Raw genomic sequence first — 26791 nt, 5'->3', positions numbered from 1 at the left:
TGGTGGGGTTTATTGGTGTTGGGCACTTTTTCTTTAAGATTTTTTTGTTTGTTTGTTTGTTGTAATAAAAATTTAATTAAAAAAAAATTTTTTTTTTTAAAAAGAACACAATGGCTAATAAAATGCCACAGTAATTTTCTATAATGGCAAATACCAATGCGTCCTTTTAAAATTACTACATAATTACTACATATGCAACAGAAAGTTATCTTCTGAATTTCCATATCCCTACAGGATTGTATGGCAGGGGTCCCCAAACTTTTTACACAGGGGGCCAGTTCACTGTCCCTCGAACTGTTGTAGGGCCAGACTATAAAAAAAACTATGAACAAATCCCTATGCACACTGCACATACCTTATTTTAAAGTAAAAAACAAAATGGGAACATACTATTTAGAGGGGGGGGAAGAAATCTGAAATTCATATATGTTTATGTTTTGTTTTTAATTTTCTTTTGTTATCATCTGATTGGCTATACAAGGTTTTCTTGGTTTATAGAAAAATGTATAAAGAAAGGAAGCACTTTGGCATAATGATTAATAAGTTAGAAATATAATTGGTGTTGTACTTTTGAAGGAACATTAAGGAGAGAATTTAATTAAAAGAAAAGTATGTACCTGTGCTCCTGTCACTCACCCACGGGCCGTATAAATGGCCTCAGCGGGCCGCCTGCGGCCCACGGGCCGTAGTTTGGGGACCGCTGTTGTATGGGATCAAATTGCTAAAAAAACCAATAATTTACTTACCATCATCAGTAGGATTGAATCCACAGATATCACAAATACATCGGACCCACTTATTCATCTCCTCTTCACTGTCAGCAACTAAATAGAAGACTCTGTCTATTGTATTTATGTCAAAAATATAGCTATTTTCAAACTCTTTTTTGTTAAATGTCAATCCAGCATCCACTTGTTGACACAAATTCAAGTCAATGATACGAATTGGCTTCTTGGCGTGGTCATTTTTGTAGTATTCCAATACATCTGGATCTCCTGTCAGCCGTCCGCTGCGGAGCACAAACCATCTTCTCTTCCATGCCTACAAGATGGAGAAAATATACAGATGTTTTATAGGAGTGCATTACTGAAGTAGCCCAGAGTAGTCTAAATACATATTTGACACTATAAAATTGTATTATAAATTGAAATATTTGGAATTCAATTAAATCTATGGCATGAAATATTTTGGTTTAAGAAATTATTCAAGGCTGTAATCACATTCCCATTTATTTAAGAATAAGCCAATTGACAAGAACAAAAAGCCTTACACTGTATTAAATCTTAACCCAGTTATTATGGTATAAGCCAGCCTTGTCCAACTCCAATTTCCATTGGCACAGCTAATGTACATGTTTACACATTTTCACCTGCTGTCTCTAGTTTTCTTGGACACATTTTTCCTCTTTCTAAATATACAGCTAGATTGGTATAGTGGTTAAGGAGGTAGGCTAGAGACTGGGGACTTTGAATCCTAGTCCCACTTTAGACGCAAAGCCAAATGGGCCAACATCTCTATCTCAATCCTAGGAAGCAGACAGAGGCAAATCATTTGTGAAATCCAAGAAAACTGCAGAGATTTGTCAGAAGTAAATAAATTGATTTCAGACACACACAAAGACAGGGGGGGGCGCTAAAACGGGAAACAGAGAAAGGAAATAAGTCTTCAATCAATTTTTTGAACTTCTAAAATATTCTGGTAATTCCTAAAAAGATACAATCCTTTTACTATTGTCAGTCCAGACAGGGAAAAACAACTCTTAATTATTAACACTGTTTTTGTTGTAAGGTTACAATAACAGAATCTAGAACATCTAAAAGCACATCTCTTTCCCCATGCCTCTACAATCCAAGAATTGTTATTTTATTTTTACTTATTTATTTTGTCCAATACACAATGAGGGTTTTAATGTGTGTGTGTGTGTGTGTGTGTGTGTGTGTGTGTATATCTATCTATCTATCATCTATCTATCTATCTATCTATCTATCTATCTATCTATCTATCTATCTATCTATCTATCTATCTATCTATATCTCAAATGTTTTTAGCTACTACTACTCTTTCAGTAAAATAATATTTTCTCATGTTGCTTTTGATCTTTCCCCCAACTAACTTCAAATTGTGTCCCCTTGTTCTTGTGTTCACTTTCCTATTAAAAACACTTCCCTCCTGAACCTTATTTAACCCTTTGACATATTTAAATGTTTCGATCATGTCTCCCCTTTTCCTTCTGTCCTCCAGACTATACAGATTGAGTTCATGAAGTCTTTCCTGATACGTTTTATGCTTAAGACCTTCCACCATTCTTGTAGCCCGTCTTTGGACCCGTTCAATTTTGTCAATATCTTTTTGTAGGTGAGGTCTCCAGAACTGAACACAGTATTCCAAATGTGGTCTCACCAGCGATCTATATAAGGGGATCACAATCTCCCTCTTCCTGCTTAGAAACATAGAAACATAGAAGTCTGACGGCAGAAAAAGACCTCATGGTCCATCTAGTCTGCCTTTATACTATTTTCTGTATTTTATCTTAGGATGGATATATGTTTATCCCAGGCATGTTTAAATTCAGTTACTGTGGATTTATCTACCACATCTGCTGGAAGTTTGTTCCAAGGATCTAATACTCTTTCAGTAAAATAATATTTTCTCATGTTGCTTTTGATCTTTCCCCCAACTAACTTCAGATTGTGTCCCCTTGTTCTTGTGTTCACTTTCCTATTAAAAACACTTCCCTCCTGGACCTTATTTAACCCTTTAATATATTTAAATGTTTCAATCATGTCCCCCCTTTTCCTTCTGTCCTCCAGACTATACAGATTGAGTTCATGAAGTCTTTCCTGATACATTTTATGCTTAAGACCTTCCACCATTCTTGTAGCCCGTCTTTGGACCCGTTCAATTTTGTCAATATCTTTTTGTAGGTGAGGTCTCCAGAACTGAACACAGTATTCCAAATGTGGTCTCACCAGCATTCTATATAGCGGGATCATAATCTCCCTCTTCCTGCTTGTTATACCTCTAGCTATGCAGCCAAGCATCCTTGGCTGCATAGCTCACTACCCCTAAATCCTTTTCTTTTTCAGTATTTGCCAACACTGAACTGCCAATACAATACTCAGATTGAGGATTCCTTTTCCCCAAGTGCATGTTATACCTCTAGCTATGTTATACCTCTAGCTATGCAGCCAAGCATCCTACTTGCTTTTCCTACCGCCTGACTGCACTGCTCACCCATTTTGAGACTGTCAGAAATCACGACTGTCAGAAATCACGACCCCTAAATCCTTCTCTTCTGAAGTTTTTGCTAACACAGAACTGCCAATGCAATACTCAGATTGAGGATTCCTTTTCCCCAAGTGCATTATTTTACATTTGGAAACATTAAACTGCAGTTTCCATTGCTTTGACCATTTATCTAGTAAAGCTGAATCATTTACCATATTACAGACCCCTCCAGGAATATCAACCCTATTGCACACTTTAGAGTCATTGTACAGTACGGTGGTTGTAACCTATATAGTACAGATCTGGATGTTTCTTTTCCAACTTGTACATTGAGAGTTAACAAAGATCCTCTGTGAAAGCAAAACATTGCTCTCACTGCAGCTTCCTTGGCAAATTGGTAATATAAACAAAAGTTGTTTATAGTCCTACATGTCAGAAAACTTTGCCTTTACACAACTAACACCTGCTTCTAGATCTCTGCTTTATTTCCCCAGAATACATCTTTTCCACCGAGTGAAAATGGGAATGTTTATTTCAGTTGCTTAATGAGTCACTCGCTGAAACTGGCACAGACTGTCCTTAAAAACAAAAGCAATTTCAGAAACTACACACTAGTAAGGCAGACACAAAGGTTCTCTGGATTATAGCACAAAAGCACAATTTAACAGCAGAATAAAGCTTGAAGCTAGACTAGAGACCTGACATCAGCACGCGTGCTAATCATAGTACAATGGCCCTACTATGTTCCATGAAACTGCAAAGAGAGTCCATATAAATCACTCTTTGTTATCTGAAAATATCTGGGATTCTTGAAGTAAGTTCTATTTTTAACATTTTAATATTGGCTGCCTGATAGAAACTGTATATCGCCTTACTGAGAACAACTTCAGACAGTCATGCTACAGAATGGAGTGAAAAGCACAGCTTTGGTTTTCGGATCCAAAGTATTTAGCTTGTATATCAGTAAGGCTTGAGATTCTTTGATTCCTTTTAACAGGTGGGACACCTAATGTTAATGTCTTCAAGAATACACTTGAAATGTTGAGCTTTGTTATAGATATTACTATAATGAGCAAGTATCAATTTTTCAAGTTTTTTTTCTGTCCTGTTAAAGTAGAATAATAGTACAGTGATACCTCATCTTACAAATGCCTCGCCATACAAACTTTTTGAGATATAAACCCGGGGTTTAAGATTTTTTTGCCTCTTTTTACAACTATTTTCACCTTACAAACCCACCGCTGCCGCTGGGATGCTCCACCTCCGGACTTCCGTTGCCAGCGAAGCACCCGTTTTTGCACTGCTGGGATTCCCCTGAGGCTCCCCTCCATGGGAAACCCCACCTCCGGACTTCCATGTTTTTGTGATGCTGCAGGGGAATCCCAGTAGGGGAATCCCAGCAGCACAAAAACAGGCGCTTCACTGGCAACCGAAGTCCAGAGGTGGGGTTTCCCAGCGAGGGGAGCCTCAGTGAAATCACAGCATTGCAAAAACACAGAGGTCCGGAGGTGGGGTTTCCCATGGAGGGGAGCCTCAGGGCAATCCCAGCAGCGCAAAAACGGGCGCTTCGGCTGGCAAAAGGGGTGAATTTTGGGCTTGCACGCATTAATCGCTTTTCCATTGATTCCTATGGGAAACATTGTTTTGTCTTACAAATTTTTCACCTTAAGAACCTCGTCCTGGAACCAATTAAGTTTGTAAGACAAGGTATCACTGTACTACTGAAACTTAACCAGATTAGAGTTTGTGCTGCAGGATTTACTCCATCAATCCCATTGGGGAGGGGGTGTTAAGCATAATAAGGAAAGAGCTATAATTTTAAGTATAAAACATTTGTACAATGTTATCCATGCTTTCTTAGAAACTGAACTCCCTGAATCAACTATTGATATAATGTCAATAGTTATAAAATAGCAATGGTTCTCAACATTTGCTTCAGCGCGGATTCTTTAAATATCTTTTGTGACCATGGACCATGGCCACAGACCCCCAAGATTTAAATTCAAGATTTAAAGCATTTCTTCAAGCTTTCACAGATCCCCTGAGATGATATTGCCACTTCCGGGGTCTGTGAACCACAGGTTGAGAACGACTTGTTGTATAGAATTACAACAATAAAATCCCAAACCATTGAGAAAGAAGAGTTCAAAACTTACTTACAAAGTTACTTTAATAATAATAATAATAATAAAAACAACAGAGTTGGAAAAATCCTTGGAGGTCTGTCTTCAAGTCCAACTCCCTTCTTAGGCAGGAAACCCTACACTACTTCAGACAGATGGTTACCCAAGATCTGCTTAGAAACGTCCAGTGTTGGGACATTCACAACTTCTGGAGGCAAACTTTACTATGGTGCCTTATTTATGCATATATTTCAATTATTCATCACGGGATGCATTTTTTCCATTTCTCCTTAATTAAAATAAAAAAGCATTAAGATGAAAAATCTTCCTAAATTTTAAACCTTTGATTCATTACAATACAACTTAACTTCTCAACTCGTTCAACAGTTCCCCTACCCAAGGACAAGCAATTAATAAACGCATAGGACAAAATTGTAGATCACTAAATGTTGGACCACTATTTAATGAATTAATATGAAATTATCTATATCATAGCAGCTCCTATGCAGCTCCTTTTATCAGATTCAGTCTCCAATGGATGAATGGGGAAAGCAAGACTACTTTCTACGCCATAAGCTTTTCATTCAAATAAACAAATAATTTCATCCAAAATTTAGCACACAAATAATTTAGCACACTATTAACACAAAATATTGATATTTACTGGCTTGCCACAGAGATAAACTATGGAAAGCATAATTGCTCAAGTTTCAGTTATAATACTATATCTTAAACGCTTTTTTAAAAAAAATAGTTTTATTATATTACAAAAATAAAAAAGGGAGGAACAAATACATCTTAATTTGCATCGTTATGCCGACATATGGTATTAGCTATACAATCATTGTGCTTGTTTCATATAATTATTCTGTACAAGTACTCTATATCATTTCAACATAGCAAACTTAATATCTCAGTACAGTACATAAAAGTAAATTCTAAACCTTTTTGTCTAGATGTTTTTTACATTCTGTCCCTTCCTTCACCCATGCCCCCCCTTGAACTGTTTCTTGACAGTTCTAAATTCTTATAATTGACGATGTGCGGCTTATGGTGGCCGCGGTTTTACCATATTTTTTCTGATGTACACTTTATGTAAGGTCAGTTTAGATTGAAGGTAGTATCCAATCAATTAAAGGTTTTCAGAGTTTTGTGTTTGGTCACTATCAATATTTTTTCTATGTGTCAGCCTGTTTTAGTTTAAATTTTTTCTTTTTTCTTTTTGTTACCCATTCGTAGAATTTCCCCCAAATTTCATAGTATCTTGAGTCCTCTTTGTTTTTAAGTTTTTGGGTGAGTCTGTCCATTTCTGCACAGTCATATCTTTTCTTAATAATTTCTCTTTCTGATGGTGTATCCTTTTCCCCCCAGTTCTTTGCGATTGTAATTCTTGTGGCTATCTTAAACGCTTTTACAAAGTTTTATAAATAAGGACAGAAAGTATTAAGTGAATCTTATTGTTATGCTGCTCCCCCTTTGCCAAAAATATTCACACTTTTAAAGAATTGTTTTCCAGGAAGCACCATCTTTTCTTACAAAGAAAAATAAGGAAAAAATAGTCTCAGTGGAAGTTTCCATTCCACCGGCTATCATCCTGATTAGCTGTTTGAAATGCACACATGGCCAACATTTCCTGTTTTTAATCTATTGTCACCATTTGCCAGTTCTGCATTGGTCTGTTCTAACTTTAGTGTACTTCTGCAAACAAAAACATTGAAAACAATATAAATGTAACAGTGCTTTTTATTTTGCATCTTGCAACAGTTTTTTTTAACCTAAAAATGGAAAATTATTATTATTATTATTTATTAGATTTGTATGCAGCCCTTCTCCGAAGACTAGAAAAGCATATACTTGAAACATTTTTAAAAAGCAGGTGAAACCATAAAATATTTGATTGTGTTTGTCATTATTTTATAATTACTAATTTATTATCCTAAGCTGAAATTGCGTATATAAGTGCACTGATGTGCCTATCGTCCCCTGTCCAATTGTCTTTCCTTATCTCATATATCATATATATTCTCTCCTTATCTATATATATATCATATATATTCTCTCCTTATCTCCTATATCATATATATTTTCTCCCTCCCATCTACTTCTCTTCTTTTTACTTTCTATTGTTATATATATTACTTAATGTCTATTCTCTTCCAATATGTATTGTACATATTGACCAGAATATCTCTGAGACCGCCTTCTGCCGCACGAATCCCAGCGACCGATTAGGTCCCACAGAGTGGGCCTTCTCCAGGTCCCGTCAACTAAACAATGTCGGTTGGCGGGCCCCAGGGGAAGAGCCTTCTCTGTGGCGGCCCCGACTCTCTGGAACCAACTCCCCCCAGAGATTAGGAGTGCTCCTACTCTCCCTGCCTTCCGTAAACTCCTTAAAACCCACCTTTGCCGTCAGGCATGGGGAAACTGAAACACCTCCCCCGGGCATGTTTAATTTATACATGGTATGTTTGTGTGTGTATTTGCTAGTAAATGGGGTTCCTTTTAAATATTTCTAAATGTTTTTAAAGCTATTTGGATTTGTTATGATGCGCCGTATTTTGTTGTGAGCCACCCCGAGTCTGCGGAGAGGGGCGGCATACAAATCTAAATAATAAATAAATAAAATAAATAAAATATTGGACAAAGAATAAATAAAATAAATAATAAATAAATAAATAAAATAATAAAATAAATAAATAAATAGGACACCTCTATGTAAACATGCACTTCAAACAAACATCAGGATTTATTGGCTGTACATTCTGGGGTAATTGGAGATTCCAGATAAGTTAGATTTGATCACGCAATAAAGAATTATTGTGTTCCCCAGCTAAGGTCATAAAAATGGTACTGATTTCTGCCTACATTCTGCCTGCACCACTTTCTCATGCAAAAGATAACACTTTCTGAAGATAGCTGCGTAGTGTAAATCACACTATACACATTCACAATCAAGAACAATGAAAAGGTCGTGTTCTCTTCTACTCTGTAACAGCACATGGGAATAGACCGCCTGACCGAGCTTTAAAATTGCAGCCCAAATAACATTATCCATCTTGTTAACCTTAAAGAAAGGATTAATATTTTTAGCTTATAGCCTTGCTTAAACTCCAACAGAGAGAGATATTTGAATGCATCTTGCAACATTTATACATTTGACGTTTGCTATTTCATTAGCTTGCTATGCCTGCGAAATACATATTCAAAAATCTTTTATTTTATTTTATTTTTATTTTATTTATTCATTTGTCCAATACACAAATACACAGGAAGAAAAATAGACATGTAGTAATATATATAAGGGTAAAGTGAACTTAGAGGAGAGGATATATGAAAGAAAGAAAATATATATGATAAGTGAGAGAAAGGAAAGACAATTGGACAGGGGACGAAAGGCACACCAGCGCACTTATGTACGTCCCTTACTGGCCTCTAAGGCAGTGTTTCCCAACCTTGGCAACTCGAAGATATTTGGACTTCAACTCCCAGAATTCCCCAGCCAGCGAATGCTGGCTGGGGAATTCTGGGAGTTGAAGTCCAGATACCTTTAAGTTGCCAAAGTTGGGAAACACTGCTCTAAGGAACCTGGAGAAGTCAATCGTGGAGAGTCTAAGGGAGAAATACTATTAATAATAAATAATAATTAATCATATTAATTCTCTCACCCAGTTGATAATTTTTGGAAGTGATGCTTTTCAATAAATTCCTTTTACTTACCAATTCTAACCCAAGCATCAATGAGCATGATATTAAAACAAACTAATGTTATTAGAATTATTTTTCAATGTTATTTAAAGAGTAATTCTTTTTATATTCATTTTTATTTACCATATTCTTTTTTCTAAAAATACCAAAACTGCTCCATACATCAACAAACTCTAACGTATGTATGTGTGTGTGTACATATGCGTCTGTGGGTATGGTCAGGTTTTGATTGAAAAAGCAGAAGCCATTTTATAGTTGTTTGCCACTTCAAAATTATGAAAAGCTGTCTTAAATTGTTATGAGGTTTTCAGAAAGCCAAGGAGACAACATCTGTATTGCCTTTCTTTTGACGTATTCATAGTGGAAAAAGTGACAAAAAACAAAGGTGTAGGGTGGTATTTGAGAAGCATTAGTAGAAGAAGGGCTTGAAGTCAAGTCAATATGATCAGTTTTAATTGAATTTGATACTAAATTTCATGCACTTTATAAATAATAAGAGTAGCAATCAAGAAAGGCATGATGATTACCAAGAAATACAAATTTACATACATGATTTTCAGTACCCTGTCCTTTTTTTCTTCATACATTCCTTCAACAAAAATACCATAATTAATTTTAAAAATTAATTTTAAAAGTTATTTTAAAGTCACAAAGTCTTTATGTATGCTCAAAACCAGAGGGAACATGATCATCTTCTGTTCAAATCTTTCAATCAATTTCAATTCTTTCCTTGCATGAGAAATCGTCTGCAAAATGATTAGAATTGCCTCCTATCTATGTTTCAATGCCTTACACAAAGAATTGTTTTTCAAGAAATTACAAATTCTACATTTAACACACATTGAATCCGGATTACTTTTGTTTCTGAAAACACCAGCAATGCTCCAAGAGTGAAGAATTATGCAAATATTTTCAAAAAAATATTTTAAAGCCCAATCAACTTTTTGAAAAAAAGATTAAAATGTATAAAATAACCAATTTTACATATTTTATAACACATCAAATGAAAGATGGGAGTATTCACATGGATAGTTTGATACTGTTCATAAAAAGTACCTCTTCTTTGTTTTCAGGAGATCCCTGAATTCCAACCTTTTCAGTTGTTGCGTCTACCCCAAAAGAAGCTCGGTGTTAGTCTTCCTGTCAGCTTTCCAGCTTATTATACACACCACCCTATTATAATAACCTTTGACCAGCAGGAAGCAGACACAATGGACTGAAAATAACAACAATTGTATGGTTTCGGAATGTTTTAATGTATATAAAAGAAGTACTTATTTAACTAATGAACAAACTATTTGAAACTTTGAACTTATATACTAAAATAATAATCAGGAACATAACTCACTACATAAGTGCACATTTTTCTCCTGAAAAAAAATGCCAATGTATAAAATATATGTAAATAAACACATCCCGCAAGAGAAAAATTGCTTTTTAAAAAAACCACCCCACCCCCCAAATTCTTCATACTGTGAAATTTATAAATTCTTGCAGAAAGCTTTTAATTCCTTGCAAGTCTTACCGTTACCAATCTTTTTTTGAAATGTAACACAGGTAGGAATTGATAGGTATTTCATCTCAAATATTGAGGGAAGAATTTAAAAAAAAACTCTAGGGAATCATGTGAATAAGATGTCAATGTCCCAGTTGTGGTTGGTAACAATTCAGCTATCTTTTCCTTTTGTCAGGAAACATTTAAATTATTGTACCAAGTCTCACATGCTGATTTAATAACAATATTGGCAGAATGGCTGCAGAAAACGCTAAGCAAGTTAATCATATATCTGGAAAAAGAAGTCTTAGAAGAAACAGTTCAAAGAACTGGATCATTTATTCCAAAAGAGAGAGAGAGAGAGAACATGATAGCAATCTTCAATCACTTGGATGGAAACAGCAGGGAATTACATCTTAGCTAAATTCTATAGAGGTCAGACTTAACAACAGAACCATCTGCCTTATATTGTAGACTGATGCACTTTGATTTGCTGGAAATATTTAAACAGAGCTGATGATCTTTTGTTAAGGATACTACAACTATATCTGTATTCCACATTTCAAAATGTGCCTGATGAGACAAATGATTTCTACAGACATAGCCAACCCTTTGATTAAGAGGGTTCATGAGATGGCTTATTAAATTATACAGTACAGTAATACCTCGTCTTACGAACTTAACTGGTTCCGGAAGGTGGTTCGTAAGGTGAAAAGTTCGTAAAACGAAACAATGTTTCCCATAGGAAACAATGTAAAAGCGATTAATGCGTGCAAGGGGGGAAAAAATTGCAAAATGGCACTCCGCTGGGCGCTGCCGCCCGGTTGTCACCTTTTAAAACAGCCGGGAGGCTTCTTGGCATTCTCCTGAACCCAAACTTTTTGGGTTTGGGTTCAGGAGGCCACTGAGAAACGCCGCCGCCCGGCTGTCACCTTCTGAAACAGCCCGGGGGCTTCTCGGCGTTCTCCCGAATGCCGAACCCGGAAGTTCAGCAAAAGTTCGGGTTCGGGAGGCGGCCGAGAAACGCCCGGCTGTTTCAGAAGGTTACAGCCGGGCGGCAGCGCCCGGCAGAGCACCGTTTTTGCAATCGGCAGCGGTGTTTTTGGCCGATCTGGAGGCTTAAATGGAGGTGGGGAATCCCAATAGGGAATTCCATGGGCGGAGCTTTGACGTCACGAAGACGTCCTTCCTGGAGGCCACATTTCGGGTTTGTGTTCAGGTTCAGGAGAACACCAAGAAACCCCCCGGCTGTTTTAAAAGGTGACAGCCGGGTGGCGGCACCCAGCAGAGCGCCATTTTGCGATGTGTGGTGGGTTCATAAGCCGGAAAAAGTTCGTAACAAGAGGCAAAAAATTTCCAAACCCCGGGTTTGTATCTCGAGATGTTCATATCACGAGGGGTTCGTATCACGAGGTACCACTGTATTTATATTTTATATAACTCTGGATAATGGATCATTCTTTCTACCAACCACCAATTTTAGATTCATTTCATTACTATAGATAAAATAGCAAGTGTTTTTTTAAACTGTCAAATTCCATCAACTGAAATGAATTTGGCCAATTCTGAACATTCTTTTTACTAACGTCATCCTGGAAACTGAGTTTACCCCAACAGTGGTAAAATTACAACAAAGACACAACTGCCTGACCTTAGAGCCAACTAAACCTACAATCTAGACATAGTTGAACATAAATAAGAAAAAAGGTTAACAAGTAATTTAGTGCTCACAAAAAAGAATTACAAATGAACAGGGCTGGGAAAAAAAGGCAGAAAGTGAAAAATGAAACTGCCAAAGGGACGAAAAAGAAATAACAAGTGTAAACAAAAGACACAAACTGGTAAACAAATGACACAAACTGCCAAAAAAATTCGATCTACTGGGTGAAAGCACACTGGAGTTTTCAATCATTATCCTCATCATGGTTCCATCAAAGCTAAGTTTTTGTTTCAGAGCCCTTCAACTCTGTGAGGGTTTCTAGTTAAATTACCCCATGGGAAGCACACTACCATTTCCATTCTGCAATTGTAACACAAAGACAGATGTTTGTGTTTGCATGAGTAAACACAAGAACGCCAATTGTCCCCTTGCACTAATGTATTCAAGAAGTGGAATCATAGGCCATGCTATATCATGTTTATTTGACCTGACATCTCAAGATGCCATTATCCCAGCCACTAGTTCATAGTAAACCATGTTTTAATTTTGTTAGTTAAGTCCTCGGAGAAGGGCAGCATATAAATCCAATCTATTCAATCAATAAACAAACAAACAAGAAAATAAAGTGAGCACAATTACAAGCTGATATAGGACAGAGCAGCAGAACATTGAAAAACCTGAAATGTTCTATTATCACTATGTAGCTGATTGTAGTAAACCAGTAAGCTATGGGGTCATATGGTTTAAAAACAGCAAAATCTTGTCCAACTTCTAAAAGGTATTTGCTCTAACAAAAAAATAAGGTACATATATACCTTATTAAAAATACCTATAGAATAAGTACTGGTAATGTAAATACAGTATGTTCTTGTTTAAGCCTATACTTAGATGCATCATGATCCTTTATTATTATTATTATTATTATTATTATTATTATTATTATTATTATTATTATTATTATTAATTGGATTTGTATGCCGCCCCTCTCCTTGGACTAGGGGTGGCTAACAACAGTGACATAAAACCAATCATACATACAAACATACCATGCATAAATTGTAGAAGCCTAGGGGGAAAGATTATCTTAATTCCCCCATGCCTGATGACAGAGGTGGGTTTTGAGGAGCTTACGAAAGGCAAGGAGGGTGGGGGCTATTCTAATCTCTGGGGGGAGTTGGTTCCAGAGGGCCAGGGCCGCCACAGAGAAGGCTCTTTCCCTGTGCCCCACCAACCGACATTGTTTAGTTCAGTGTTTCCCAACCGGTGTGCCGCGGCACACTGGTGTGCCGCGAGACATGGTCAGGTGTGCCGTGAAGAAATAAGCTCAGCTTCTGGTCTCGCAACTTTTTGCGAAGAGAAAAAAGTTGTGAGACCGGAAGCTGAGCTTGCTTCTTTGCGCCTTCCAAGTTTTCCAGCAGCTGCGGCGCCCCACCCGGCTGGAGCTTCCCTGTCAGCAGGTGAGCTTTGGGGCTTGGTAGGAGGGCAGCGGCAGCGGGAGGGCGGCGCGCAGTGGGAGGGTGATGGCGGCGGCGGCGGGCAGGAGCCATGCCGTGGGGCGGTGGCAGGGTGGTCCCTCTCTCTCTCTCCCTCTCTTGCTTTCTCTTTCTCTCCCCCCCTCTCCCTCTCTCTTTCTCCCAGTAGCCGTGGGGCGACGTCAGGGTGATCAGCTGTGAGGCGGAGCTACGGAACAGAGGAACAGAGGCACCGACGGCGGCGGCTGGAAATGCTGGAATTGCATGGCTGGCACTTGCCTGCTGGCTGGACCAGGACGGAGGCTCAAGCCCCACGTCCATGCCCAGCGCAACGCCAGAAATGTACGGCGTCTAGCCACCGCCATCTGTGCCTCCGTTCTGGAGCTCCGCTTCACAGCTGATCACCCTGCCGTCGCCCCACGGCTACTGGGAGAAAGAGAGAGGGAGAGAGGGGGGAGAGAAAAAGAAAGGAAGAGAGGGAGAGAGAGAAAGAGAAAGGAAGAGAGGGGGGGAGAGAAAGAGAGAGAAAGATACAGCAAGAGAGGGAGAGAGAGAAAGAGAGGGAGAGAGGGGGGAGAGAAAGAGATAGAAAGAGATAGCAAGAGAGGTAGAGAGAGGAAGAGAGGGGGGGATAGAAAGAGAGAAAGAGATAGCAAGAGAGGGAGAGAGAGAAGGAGAGAGGGAGAGAGGGGGGAGAGAAAGAGATAGCAAGAGAGGGAGAGAGAGAGGGAGAGAGGGAGAGAGGGGGGAGAGAAAGAAGGAGAGAGAGGGAGTAGAGAAAGAGAGAAAGCAAAAGAGAGAGAGAGAAAGAGAGATAGCAAGAGAGAGGGAGAGAGAGGGGGTAGAGAAAGAGAGAAAGCAAAAGAGAGAGAGAGAAAGAGAGATAGCAAGAGAGAGAAAGAGAGAGGGAGAGAGAGGGGGAAGAGAGAAAGACAGCAAGAGAGAGAAAGCAAGAGAGAGAGAGAAAGAGGGGGGAAGGAGGGTGAGGGAAAGACAGAGAGAGGGAAGGAGGGCAAAAAAGAGAGGAAGGAAGGGAGAAACAAAGAGAGATGGAGAGAGAGGGGAAAGAAAGAGGAGGGAAGGGAGAGAGAGAAAGAGGAGAGAGAAAAATAGAGCGAAAGGGAGGAAGAGAGATATTTTTTGTCCAAACTTTTTTTTACACACACACACCCGCCCCCCCGCCCCCGCTCAATGTTCCCCAGGATTTTGTAAATGTGAATAATGTGCCGCAGCTCAAAAAAGGTTGGGAAACACTGGTTTAGTTGACGGGACCCGGAGAAGGCCAACTCTGTGGGACCTAACTGGTCGCTGGGATTCATGCGGCAGAAGGCGGTCCCTGAGATAATCTGGCCTGGTGCCATGAAGGGCTTTATAGGTCATAACCAACACTTTGAATTGTGACCAGAAACTGATCGGCAACCAATGCAGACTCCTAAGTGTACAGTTGCTTTCCAGAATTACAATATTCTGTAGCAATCCAGTTTGGGTTACTATATGTTTAATCATTAGGAAGAATGAATAGAAGTTAACAGTAAATCCATCAAGCCAATTACTCTTCTTTTAGAGGTGCAACTTAAGAACTGCACCATTATCATCCTTGGAAAGACTATTCCAGTGATGGCAAACCTATGGCACATGTGCCACAGGTGGCACACAGAGCCATATCTGCTGGCACACGAGCCCTTATCCTAGCTCAACTGCAATGTGAATGCCGGCCAGCTGATTTTTCGCTTGCACAGAGGCTCTGGGAGGGCGTTTTTGGCTTCCCCCAGCTCCAGGGAAGCCTTTGGAACCCGGGGAGAGCAAAACACAAGCCTACTAGGCCTACCAGAAGTTGGGAAACAGATCATTTCCAGCCTCCTAAGGGCGTCCAAGGGGCCGGGGAAGCTGTTTTCGACCACCCCAGGCATTGAATTATGGATGTGGGCACTCGTGCATTTGTGATACAGTGCGCACACACTCTTTCGACACCCGAAGAAAAAAAGGTTTGCCATCACTGGACTATTCTATCAATGTGTTATTTAGGGTTAAAATGAACAGGATTATTCTTGATTCAAGTGTGTATATTAAAGATAATGTGTACCAAGTTATTACACTTCTAAGAGTTGAAGCCATAAGGAACTATGGATATTTCAGGCATGGGAATGGGTTAAATGACATTCAAACAATTAATGATAAATTAATTTAATTTGAACAAATTCAAATTAAAGGATGTTTGTTTTTTTTAACAAAGAAGGGATGATAAAAAATATTCTTTTGATCAATATGAACAAAATATTTTTGCAAGTTGCTCTAATGCAATTTCCTCTACCTTTAAAAATATATATTACTATTAATGTGTAGGATAAATAAATATTTTTGTTAATTATAATATAATTATAACAGTCTATTACAGAGGTGTCCAACTCAAGACCTGGAAATGGTAAAGGTCTGGCCTAAGTTGCCTATTCCAGCAAAAGCCGCCCTGAGTCTTCGGAGAGGGGCAGCATACAAATCTAATAAATATAAAATATATAAATATAAAAACAGAGCAAAAATTACAATATTTTTAAAATTCCTACGTTCTTTGTTTTGCTCCCCCAAAATTAAGGTGCATCCTATACTCCAGTGCATTTTATACACCAAAAACTATGGTATATCTATTGGATGAAGAATTGACATTTGATAGATTAAAAAAACATTGTTACTTTAGAGTTAAGTATTTTAACAGAAGTGCAGTTATACTTTGTACGTACTTTCCAATTGGGCTGTTTTATGATAAATATACACGTGCAAATGAAACATAGTAATAAAGTTTTTAATCCTTGCATACCAACACTAATTGGTACACTCTGCATTTTTGGATTAACACAACAATTAGTAGCTCAAAGTGCCAGTTCATGGTTTTATGGATATTATCTTCATCATTATCTAGATTCTTAGGGTGTGTCAAATTTTTCAACTTTTAATTTCAAACAATAACGGTGCTCAAAAGTTCTGACATGCATTGCGGATTGTAAAGATATTTTGGTTACTTTAATATAATTTAGATGTGCTTGGTAAGAAACTACATAAGTATTTAGCATTTTTTAAAATTTCATATAGATTCCAATTAATGAAGCATAACATTTGTAAAATAAAAGAACATCCACGCAGTCTTCAGCTTACCTCTAAAAGTGTATTACATGATATGCACACAAAACTGTATTAATGAGCCTATTATCAGTCTGTTTACATAAATATTTTAAAGTTGGATTTATATTTCCTTCTTCTGTAAATCCACTGGAAAATTTTGTCCAATTTTGGTTTGTCGTTCATAATTTTGGTTTACAAATCCAAATCTGACATTCCAGTATAAAAACACTGTTCACCATTGTATAAAATGGAATTTATGATTACTGGATGGAAGAGAACATTTAGTTTTTTAGAATTAGGTTTTGTTCCAGTGTAGAGTTGAAAAATCTTCAAACAAATTAAAAGTGAAAATTGGGTTCAGCTAAGTTTTAGGCTATGTTAAGAACGGCTCTTAGTAAGAGAGAAAAGATATATTTAAGAATAAACTGCTTAAGACAAGCTTTCTACAGTAATATAGTATATTTCCCAAACAGATTTATTGTCAAGAAACCAAAACCTAATTGCTTTATCATATGTACTGTGCAGTATGATAGATATATCAGCCTTATCCATCTTGAGGACACAAGAGTTGGAGAAACTTGGTATGACACATATGCATTTTTTAAAAAACACACAGCCTTCCTCCTTTTTTTCAATTGTTTACTGCTGTATTCTAAGTGTATGTACATACATTAACATATCTTTAACATAGCCCTAAACAGCTTTAGGCCAACATTCTATATGACAGCCTCCTCCCTTGAGAGTCTGCCCAAAATTTGCATTTATCCTCCAATATGCTGTTACATGTATTGTACTTCCTACAAGTGTGAGCCTGCTGGGTATTTGGGAAAAGTGTCTTCACTATGGGAAAGTTCAGTTAATCTCTCTAACCTCTACTCACCTTTTTTTTTTAACTGATGAAGATAACCTATTTTTCCATCTACAAGGCACCCCCAAGTATAGGATGCCTCCCTCACACCATATATTAGACAGTGTTTCATTGGTATTCATTGCAGGCATGGGGGAATTGAGATATTCCTTCCCCCTAGGCCTATACAATTTATGCATGGTAAGTTTGTGTGTATGTTAAGTTTTTAATAAGGGTCTTTTCATTATTTTAAATATTAGATTTGTTATATGTTGTTTCATTATTGTTGTTAGCCGCCCTGAGTCTACAGAGAGGGGGCGGCATACAAATCTAATAAAGGAAGGAAGGAAGGAAGGAAGGAAGGAAGGAAGGAAGGAAGGAAGGAAGGAAGGAAGGAAGAAGTAAGTAAGTAAGTAAGTAACTAAAGAAAGAAAGAAAAGAAAGAAAGAAAGAAGGAAGGAAGGAAGGAAAGAAGTAAGTAAGTAAGTAAATAAAGAAAGAAGTAAGTAAGTAAGTAAATAAAGAAAGAAAGAAAGAAAGAAAGAAAGGAATGAATGAATGAAGAAAGAAAGAAAGAAAGAAATAGCAAAAGAAAGCATAGTATATAGACTTATATACTGCTTCATAGTGCTTTTACAGCCCTCTCTAAGCGGTTTACAGAATCAGCATATTGCCCCCAACAATCTGGGCCCTCATTTTACCCACCTCGGAAGGGTGGAAGGCTGAGTCAACCTTGAGCCTGTGGTGAGATTTGAACTGCTGAACTACAGCTAGCAAATAGCTGAAGTAGTCTGCAGTGCTGCACTCTAACCACTGCGCCACCCTGCCAGCCCAGCAAAGTACTGCACATCTCTCCTGTTTAAATTGATGACCAGTATATTGCAGCTCACATCACTGAACAAAGAATCTTAATTCTGCAGTTTGTGAACATTTGACATGAAAACTGCAACTTTCTAAACATATAATTCATGTACTGTATTATCTGCTTTTTTTTTCCAAACAAAAAGAAAGAAAGAAAAGAGAAAAAATGCTACCAGATTCAGGGAAGTTGCTTTCTCATTTTCTGATATAGAGAGGACATGTTCAGCTTTGGCTGGCCTATGAGGGATCAGGGATATTCCAGATAACTGCAAGCACACATTTTTAAATTTTAATGCTGGATTCCAAGCTGCATTCCTGAGTTCCTTTTAGCCACAGAAAAATAGCTTAGAGGTTAAGATAGATTCTTTTCAGTCCTTCCTGATGAGACAAGTCCTCACATGTCACCAACTAATCTACCGCTCAATAACAGTTATTGCCTGTACAAATTTACCAGTTGTAGCATAGACATTTTGTTCTGATCAAGCTGATTTTGATCTTCTAAACTCAAATCTATAAGTGATGCTTTTTGCCTTAAAGGGTAAAAAAAGTGCGTTCTTCAATATACTTGCCATCTGCATTGGCAGATTTATTTATTTATTTATTTATTTATTCGATTTTTATGCCGCCCTTCTCCTTAGACTCAGGACGGCTTACAACATGTTAGCAATAGCACTTTTTAACAGAGCTAGGCTATTGCCCCCACAATCCGGATCCTCATTTTACCCACCTCGGAAGGATGGAAGACTGAGTCAACCTTGAGCCAGTGATGAGATTTGAACCGCTGACCTTCAGATCTACAGTCAGCTTCAGTGGCCTGCAGTACAGCACTCAACCTGCTGCGCCACCCTGGCTCTTGTTAAAATGTTAAAATACTAAGAATTAAGAAAATATCCAAAACTAAAGTATGCAAATCCAATAAATTAAATAAATAAATAAATAATAAACAAACAAACAAACAAACAAAGTTTAATTTTTGCATCATCATTATTATTATTATTATTATTATTATTATTATTATTATTATTATTTATTGGATTTGTATGTCGCCCCTCTCCGTAGACTCGGGGCGGCTTATGTTACTGAAATTCTAGCTGCTGCTGTTTATAACTTGGTTGCCTTTGGTTCTCTTCCTTGTTGCCTGAATGTACACCAAGAAAATTATGATTTTTTGGTTAGGATCAATTCACCGATGACTACATATTACAGAAGCAACTAGCCTATGCCTTACAGGCAAATGGTTTAGAGCAGTGTTTTTCAACCAGTGTGCCGTGGCACACTAGTGTGCCGCGAGACATGGTCAGGTGTGCCGCGAAGCTCAGAGAGAGAAAGAAAACAAGAGAGAGAGAAAGAAAGAAAGAGAGAGAGAGAGAAAGAGAGAGAGAAAGCAAACAAGAGAGAGAGAAAGAAAACAAGAGAGAAAGAAAGCAAGAGAGAGAAAGCAAGAGAGAGAAAGCAAACAAGAGAGAGAGAAAGAAAACAAGAGAGAAAGAAAGCAAGAGAGAGAAAGCAAGAGAGAGAGAAAGAAAGAGAGAGAGAGAGAGAAAGAGAGAGAGAAAGCAAACAAGAGAGAGAGAGAAAGAAAACAAGAGAGAAAGAAAGCAAGAGAGAGAAAGAAAGAGAGAGAAAGAAAGAAAGAGAGAGAGAGAGAGAAAGAGAGAGAGAAAGAAAACAAGAGAGAGAGAAAGAAAACAAGAGAGAAAGAAAGCAAGAGAGAGAAAGCAAGAGAGAGAGAAAGAAAGAAAGAAAGAGAGAGCAAGAAAGAAAGCAAGAGAGAGAGAGAGAGAAAGAGAGGGAGGGAAGGTGGGAGAGAGAAAGACATAGAGGTAGGGAGGGAGGGAGAGAGAAATAGAGCAAAAAAGAGGAAAGAAGGAAGAGAGAAAGAAAGAGGGATGGAGAGAGAGAGAAAAAGAGGAAGGGAGAGAAAGAGGGAGGGAGAAATAGAGCGAAAGGAAGAGATAATTTTTTTGTTCAAACTTTTTTTAGCCCCCCCCTCAATGTGCCCCATGGTTTTGTACATGTAAAAAATGTGCCGCAGCTCAAAAAAGGTTGAAAATCACTGGTTTAGAGCACGTGTATCAAACTGGATTTCTTCCAGGACCAGATCAACATTGTAGTTGTCCTCTACGGGCCAGCTGTGGGTGTAGAGTTGAGACGTGACAATGGTAGCACCTGCAGCCTGCCTTTCAAAATGGGGCACAGGGGCCCATGCACCCCCCCCATGCCCAATTTGAACTTAGACGGCCTTCTGCAGCACTGCCCAAAGTGGGGTGTGACCACTCCCCATTTTCACTAGCAGAGGCAGTGCAAGCCAGTCCTTTGCTATTTCCAAGCCGGCCCCACAGGCCAGATCCAAGCACCACGTGGGCTCCATCCAGCCCGCAGGCCTTGAGCACCCCTGGTTTAGAAGCATTCACTTATCCATTCTATTTTTTAAAAAATAGGAAGGAAGACGGCTTTGGTAAGTATGCCTTCCTGGCCCTCTCAGCCAGAATAACTACAATACACTGGCTATAAATGGTTACCAGAAGAATACCGTGTTTCCCCGAAAATAAGACGCTGTCTTATATTAATTTTTGCTCCAAATGTTGTGCTACGTCTTATTTTCGGGGGGGGGGGGGGCTTATATTTCTCAAATAAGACAAATTCACAGGCAGAAAAGCTGACATCCCCCAAAGAAAGTGTACCGTACGATACACTGATTACGGCACGGTACCTGTCAGTATGGCACCCACACACAAACGATGGCACTTATATGGTACAACAGTATACTCCCGCTATTGCAGCTTCCGGCCACCAGAGGAACTACAGTCTACGCACTGTAGTGGAGACTGTAATGGCGGTGAGACAGCAGCAAACTGTGTCTGCTGTACTGGACGGTACAAAGCGATGGAAGGGGCCAGCAGGGGACGCCACATTATTACGGTACCGCTATGAACAGCTTTGAATGGTACCGTATGTTTTTCCACCGTACCGTATGTAAACTTGACTACACCTTATTTTCAGGGGGTGCCTTATATTAGCAAATTCTGCAAAATCTCTGACATGCCTTACTTTTGAGATACGTCTTATTTTCGGGGAAACAGGGTAGGTACATTACATCCAATGGAAAAGCACTTGATAACAGCTATAAGAAAAGGAGAAAGATGAGAGAAGCTCAGGTAAAATAAGAACTAGCAAGTGTTTCCAAACACTTCCCCTAACTGCTGGAAAGGTAAGAGAGAAATTGGTTCTTACTACCATAAATTATGGACTTGCCAGAAAGCTAAATCGTATTGGAACAAAATAGAAAAATGGCTAAAAGAAATTACACATCAGAAAATTAGGAAAACTCCAGAATTCTTCTTACTAGGTATTGCAACACACAAATATAAAAAAGACATACAATACTTGATAACTCATATTTTAACAGCTACCAGAATTGTTTTTGGGCAAAGATGGAAAGAAGCAGTAATCCCAAAAGATGACGAGGTAATTAGAAAAATTATTGAATTTGCAGAGCTGGACATGATCACAAGGTGGTTGAAGTACCAAGAAGAGTCGGAATTTTATGAAATGTGGGATAGGGTCTATATTTGGTTGAATAGAAGAAATTCCCAATAAATTTAAGGTTATACAAATGTATTATTTTGAAATTTATATAAACAGAGATATGAAGTAGGTATCACTGCTCATAGTCACTCATGCCCTCATCAAATCGAGGCTCGACTACTGTAACACTCTCTACATGGGGCTACCTTTGAAAGTGTTCGGAAACTTCAGATCGTGCAGAATGCAGCTGCGAGACCAATCATGGGCTTCCCTAGGTATGCCCATGTTACACCAACACTTCGCAGTCTGCATTGGTTGCCGAACAGTTTCCGGTCACAATTCAAAGTGTTGGTTATGACCTATAAAGCCCTTCATGGCACCGGACCAGATTACCTCAGGGACCGCCTTCTGCTGCATGAATCCCAGCGACCAGTTAGGTCCCACAGAGTGGGTCTTCTCTGGGTCCCGTCAACCAAACAATGTCGTTTGACGAGACCCAGGAGAAGAGCCTTCTCTGTGGCGGCCCTGGCCCTCTGGAATCAACTCCCCCCAGAGATTAGAATTGCCCCCACCCTCCTTGCCTTTCGTAAGCTGCTTAAAACCCACCTCTGCCGCCAGGCATGGGGGAATTGAGATACACTCTCCCCCTAGGCCTTTAAAATTCTATGCATGGTATGTCTGTATGTATGTTTGGTTTTTATATAATGGGCTTTTAACTGTTTTTTAGTATTGGATTGTACTGTTTTGTTACTGTTGTTAGCAGCCCCGAGACTGCGGAGAGGGGCGGCATACAAATCCAATAAATAAATAAATAAATAAAATACATTCTATTTTCCCTCTGAAATGATCTAATTAACAAAAGTTTTCTTTTTTTTACTATGGAGACTTCTATTCTGAGCGGAGCGATTGTAGCTCCTTTCTTTGTTATGTGTCTTGTTTTGTGTTTTTATGTATGTGTGTTGTGTTTTGTTTTTAAAAATAATAACATTTCTTAAATATTTTTTAAAAAAGAACTAGCGAGTGGAGGGAGAACTGCCATCAACTTTGGTTTCCTCAAACGACTATCATTACATCTCAATTTTGTAGTTCATTGGAATTCCTGTCTTTCTTGAGGTATCTGAGTCTACGAAGAGGGGCGGCATAAAAATCCAATAAATATTTTTTTTTTAAAAAAAGTGATAACTCATTGAAAATGTCCTGAAGAAAATTCTTGCTATGCCTACAAACATGTCAGAACATTTGTATAGAACGATGCTCACCAACAATATATTTGATCACTCAATAACACTATTTGTTACAAATTGAATTCCTGGAATAGTAGAAAATTAAGAAACCATTCCACTGAAGGATATTTGCATACAACATACTTCTGCCAAATAAGATACAATTTATAGCATTTTTTTCCAAATTCCTATGTGTCTTAGTCATAAATTATTTTTCATTCCTTACTCCATCCTTTCCAAGAATCTTAAAGCCATGCAAAAAAAATTTACTGGTGATGAGGCATGGGTGATGAGGCATTTAACACATTGCCAAAATGCCGCAAAATCTAAGGCTTAAAGGAAATCCTTTTCTTCTATATGCAGATTCCAATGTAATTTTTTCTCCGGACAGATTTTAAACTACTCGTGTACTGTCGACACACATTATTTTCTGTGTTCCTATTTTACTATGCACAGGTGGGTTCCACCCTGTTTGGACCAGTTTGCCCAAACTGATAGTGACCTGGTGGTGATGTCATGATAATATAATGGAACCGGTTGGGACAGTGCCAAGTTTCAAGTTTTATTGGACTTATACGCCGCCCCTCTCCGAAAACTCGGGGTGGCTAACAGCAATCATAAACAGTATACAATAATAATCCAATACTAAAAGCGAATTAAAAACCCCTTAATATACAAAACCAAACATACATACAAACATACCATGCATACAATTGTAGCAGCCTAGGGGGAGAAGAAATCTTAATTCCCCCATGCCTGGCGGCAGAGGTGGGTTTTAAGTAGCTTACGAAAGGCAAGGAGGGTGGGGGCAATTCTATTCTCTGGGGGGAGTTGGTTCCAGAGGGCCGGGGCCGCCACAGAGAAGGCTCTTCCCCTGGGTCCCGCCAAGCAGCATTGTTTAGTTGACGGGACCCGGAGAAGACCCACTCTGTGGGACCTAACTGGCCGCTGGGATTCGTGCGGCAGAAGGCGGTCCCTGAGGTAATCTGGTCCGGTGCCATGAAGGGCTTTATAGGTCATAACCAACACTTTGAATTGTGACCGGAAACTGATTGGCAACCAATGCAGACTGCGGAGTGTTGGTGTGACATGGGCATATTTAGGGAAGCCCATGATAGCTCTCACAGCTGCATTCTGCACGATCTGAAGTTTCCAAACACTTTTCAAAGGTAGCCCCATGTAGAGAGCGTTACAGTAGTCAAGCCTCGAGGTGATGAGGGCATGAGTGACTGTGAGCAGTGACTCCCGGTCCAGTCGATGGGCAGCACTATTTTTTTTTAAAAAAAATATTTTTTTAAAATTTTCTTGGGTGAGCATGCTCAGAAGCCACATTTCTGGCACTGCGCATGCAGTAACCACTTTGTTTTTGGCTTTTGGGGGAGGGATATTTTGGGATATTTTTGTGACTGCGTATTCACCCACACGGCACGGCTACGCAGTGTGGGAGGAAGCAAAACAGCAGCAAGGTAAGTTAGAACCCACCTGATCCTATGGCATTGTAACACAATGCAATCCACAAACTGACCAAGTTTCCAAGTCAGCTCATTATTTATATATCTTACAAATAAGCATTATATTTTTAAGATTGCTTGAAGCACCCAATCCACCGGATGATACATTATCTCTAAATAAACATTCATTTTATCAAATGGAGTTTAGGGTTCCAACATTTACAAATAATAGCAAACGTGTACGAACAATTTCAAAATAATCTGCATTGCAATCTTCTCTCGCTCCTCATATTTGTATTATTTGCTATTAGCATGCAGTTGAACTTGCCAGACCACTACTTGCTGTTATTGTATCTATTTATGGCAATAATTTCCACTTATAGTCCCCAAGGAAAGATGGCCCAGACAGATACAGCTAACTACATAATTCCAAGCATACAACAAATATAAAGAAGCCCACTGTCATTCAGGCTAACTGATGGAGGGCACAGAGGTCAGGGACCCATATGGTTTATTTCTGTAGTCATTACTGCATACACAAACCATTAGATTCTGCAATTTCACAGTGGGGAAGTTTGCACAGATTTTCAGTATCTGTCAGAAGATGTAGATTATCAAATAGCAGAACGTGGTATATAGTGAGATACTTAATAATATATCATTCCAGTTCTTTTTCCTATCTAAGAGAAGAAATTCATTTAAATTTATTAGCAAGAGCAACCAATCTGTGCAATCACCTGACCATAAATACTAGTCCATTGAATTACCTTGATAGTCATAAACATTTGCCAGAGGCTCTGCAAACTTTTCTTATCTATGGAATTTTCAAGCAAAAGTAAAGATCAACTCCTGGAAACTTATTTTACACAAGATAACGTATTTTGTTTCTAGCAGAGAAGATGCCAGTGGAAGTGATGTGCCGGTGCCTGGAGGCTGTTGGGGTCTGGATGGGTGTCAACAGACTCAAACTCAACCTGGATAAGACGGAGTGGCTGTGGGTTCTGCCTCCCAGGGACAATTCCATCTGTCCGTCCATAACCCTGGGGGGGGAATTATTGACCCCCTCAGAAAGGGTCCGCAACTTGGGCATTCTCCTCGATCCACAGCTCACATTAGAGAAACACCTTTCAGCTGTGGCGAGGGGGGCGTTTGCCCAGGTTCGCCTGGTGCACCAGTTGCGGCCCTATCTGGACCGGGACTCATTGCTCACATCACCTCGAGGTTCGACTACTGTAATGCTCTCTACATGGGACTACCTTTGAAAAGTGTTCGGAAACTTCAGATCGTGCAGAATGCAGCTGCAAGAGCAATCATGGGCTTCCCAAGGTATGCCCATGTTACACCAACACTCCGCAGTCTGCATTGGTTGCCAATCAATTTCCGGTCACAATTCAAAGTGTTGGTTATGACCTATAAAGCCCTTCATGGCATCGGACCAGAATATCTCCGGGACCACTTTCTGCTGCACGAATCCCAGCGATCGGTTAGGTCCCACAGAGTTGGCCTTCTCCGGGTCCCGTCGACTAAACAATATTGTTTGGCGGGATCAAGGAGAAGAGCCTTCTCTGTGGTGGCCCCGACCCTCTGGAACCAGCTCCCCCCGGAGATCAGAACTGCCCCCACCCTCCTTGTCTTTCGTAAAGTTCTTAAGACCCATCTCTTCCATCTGGCATGGTGGAACTGAGACATCTCCCCCGGACCTATACAGTTTATACTTGGTATGTTTGTTTGTTTGTGTGTATGCTTGCTTTTAATAATGGGGTTTTTAGTGTTTTTTAAATTATTAGATTTGTTCTTACATTGTCTTTGTTTATTTATTTATTTATTTATTTATTTATTATTTGGATTTGTATGCCGCCCCTGTTATTGTTGTGAGCCACCCCGAGTCTACAAAGAGGGGCGGCATACAAATTTAATAAATAATAATAATAATAATAATAATAATAATAATAATAATAATAATGCCAGCTTTCAACATAAGTCTTTTAAATATCAAAGAAAGTTAATGCTTTCCAAGCTAATTTCTCATAAGCCTCATAATTTTATAGAACATATCTAACACGCTGCACAATAAAATACACTTC

General features: G+C 38.9%; 1 protein-coding gene across 1 annotated transcript in view; it reads right to left on the bottom strand.

Moving 5' to 3' along the window:
• The window catches only part of GAB1 (GRB2 associated binding protein 1), a 121432-nt gene that overhangs the window by 42683 nt on the left and 51958 nt on the right, over nucleotides 1-26791 (bottom strand). Inside the window, exon 2 of the mRNA XM_070757783.1 lies at nucleotides 747-1041. Coding sequence (XP_070613884.1) covers nucleotides 747-1041 — 295 coding nt within the window. The remainder of the gene's footprint in view (nucleotides 1-746; nucleotides 1042-26791) is intronic.

Source organism: Erythrolamprus reginae, chromosome 7 (genome assembly GCF_031021105.1).
Source record: "Erythrolamprus reginae isolate rEryReg1 chromosome 7, rEryReg1.hap1, whole genome shotgun sequence".
NCBI lineage: Eukaryota > Metazoa > Chordata > Lepidosauria > Squamata > Dipsadidae > Erythrolamprus > Erythrolamprus reginae.
Note: the sequence above shows the minus strand (reverse complement) of the source record. Positions and strands in the feature narration are given on the sequence as shown.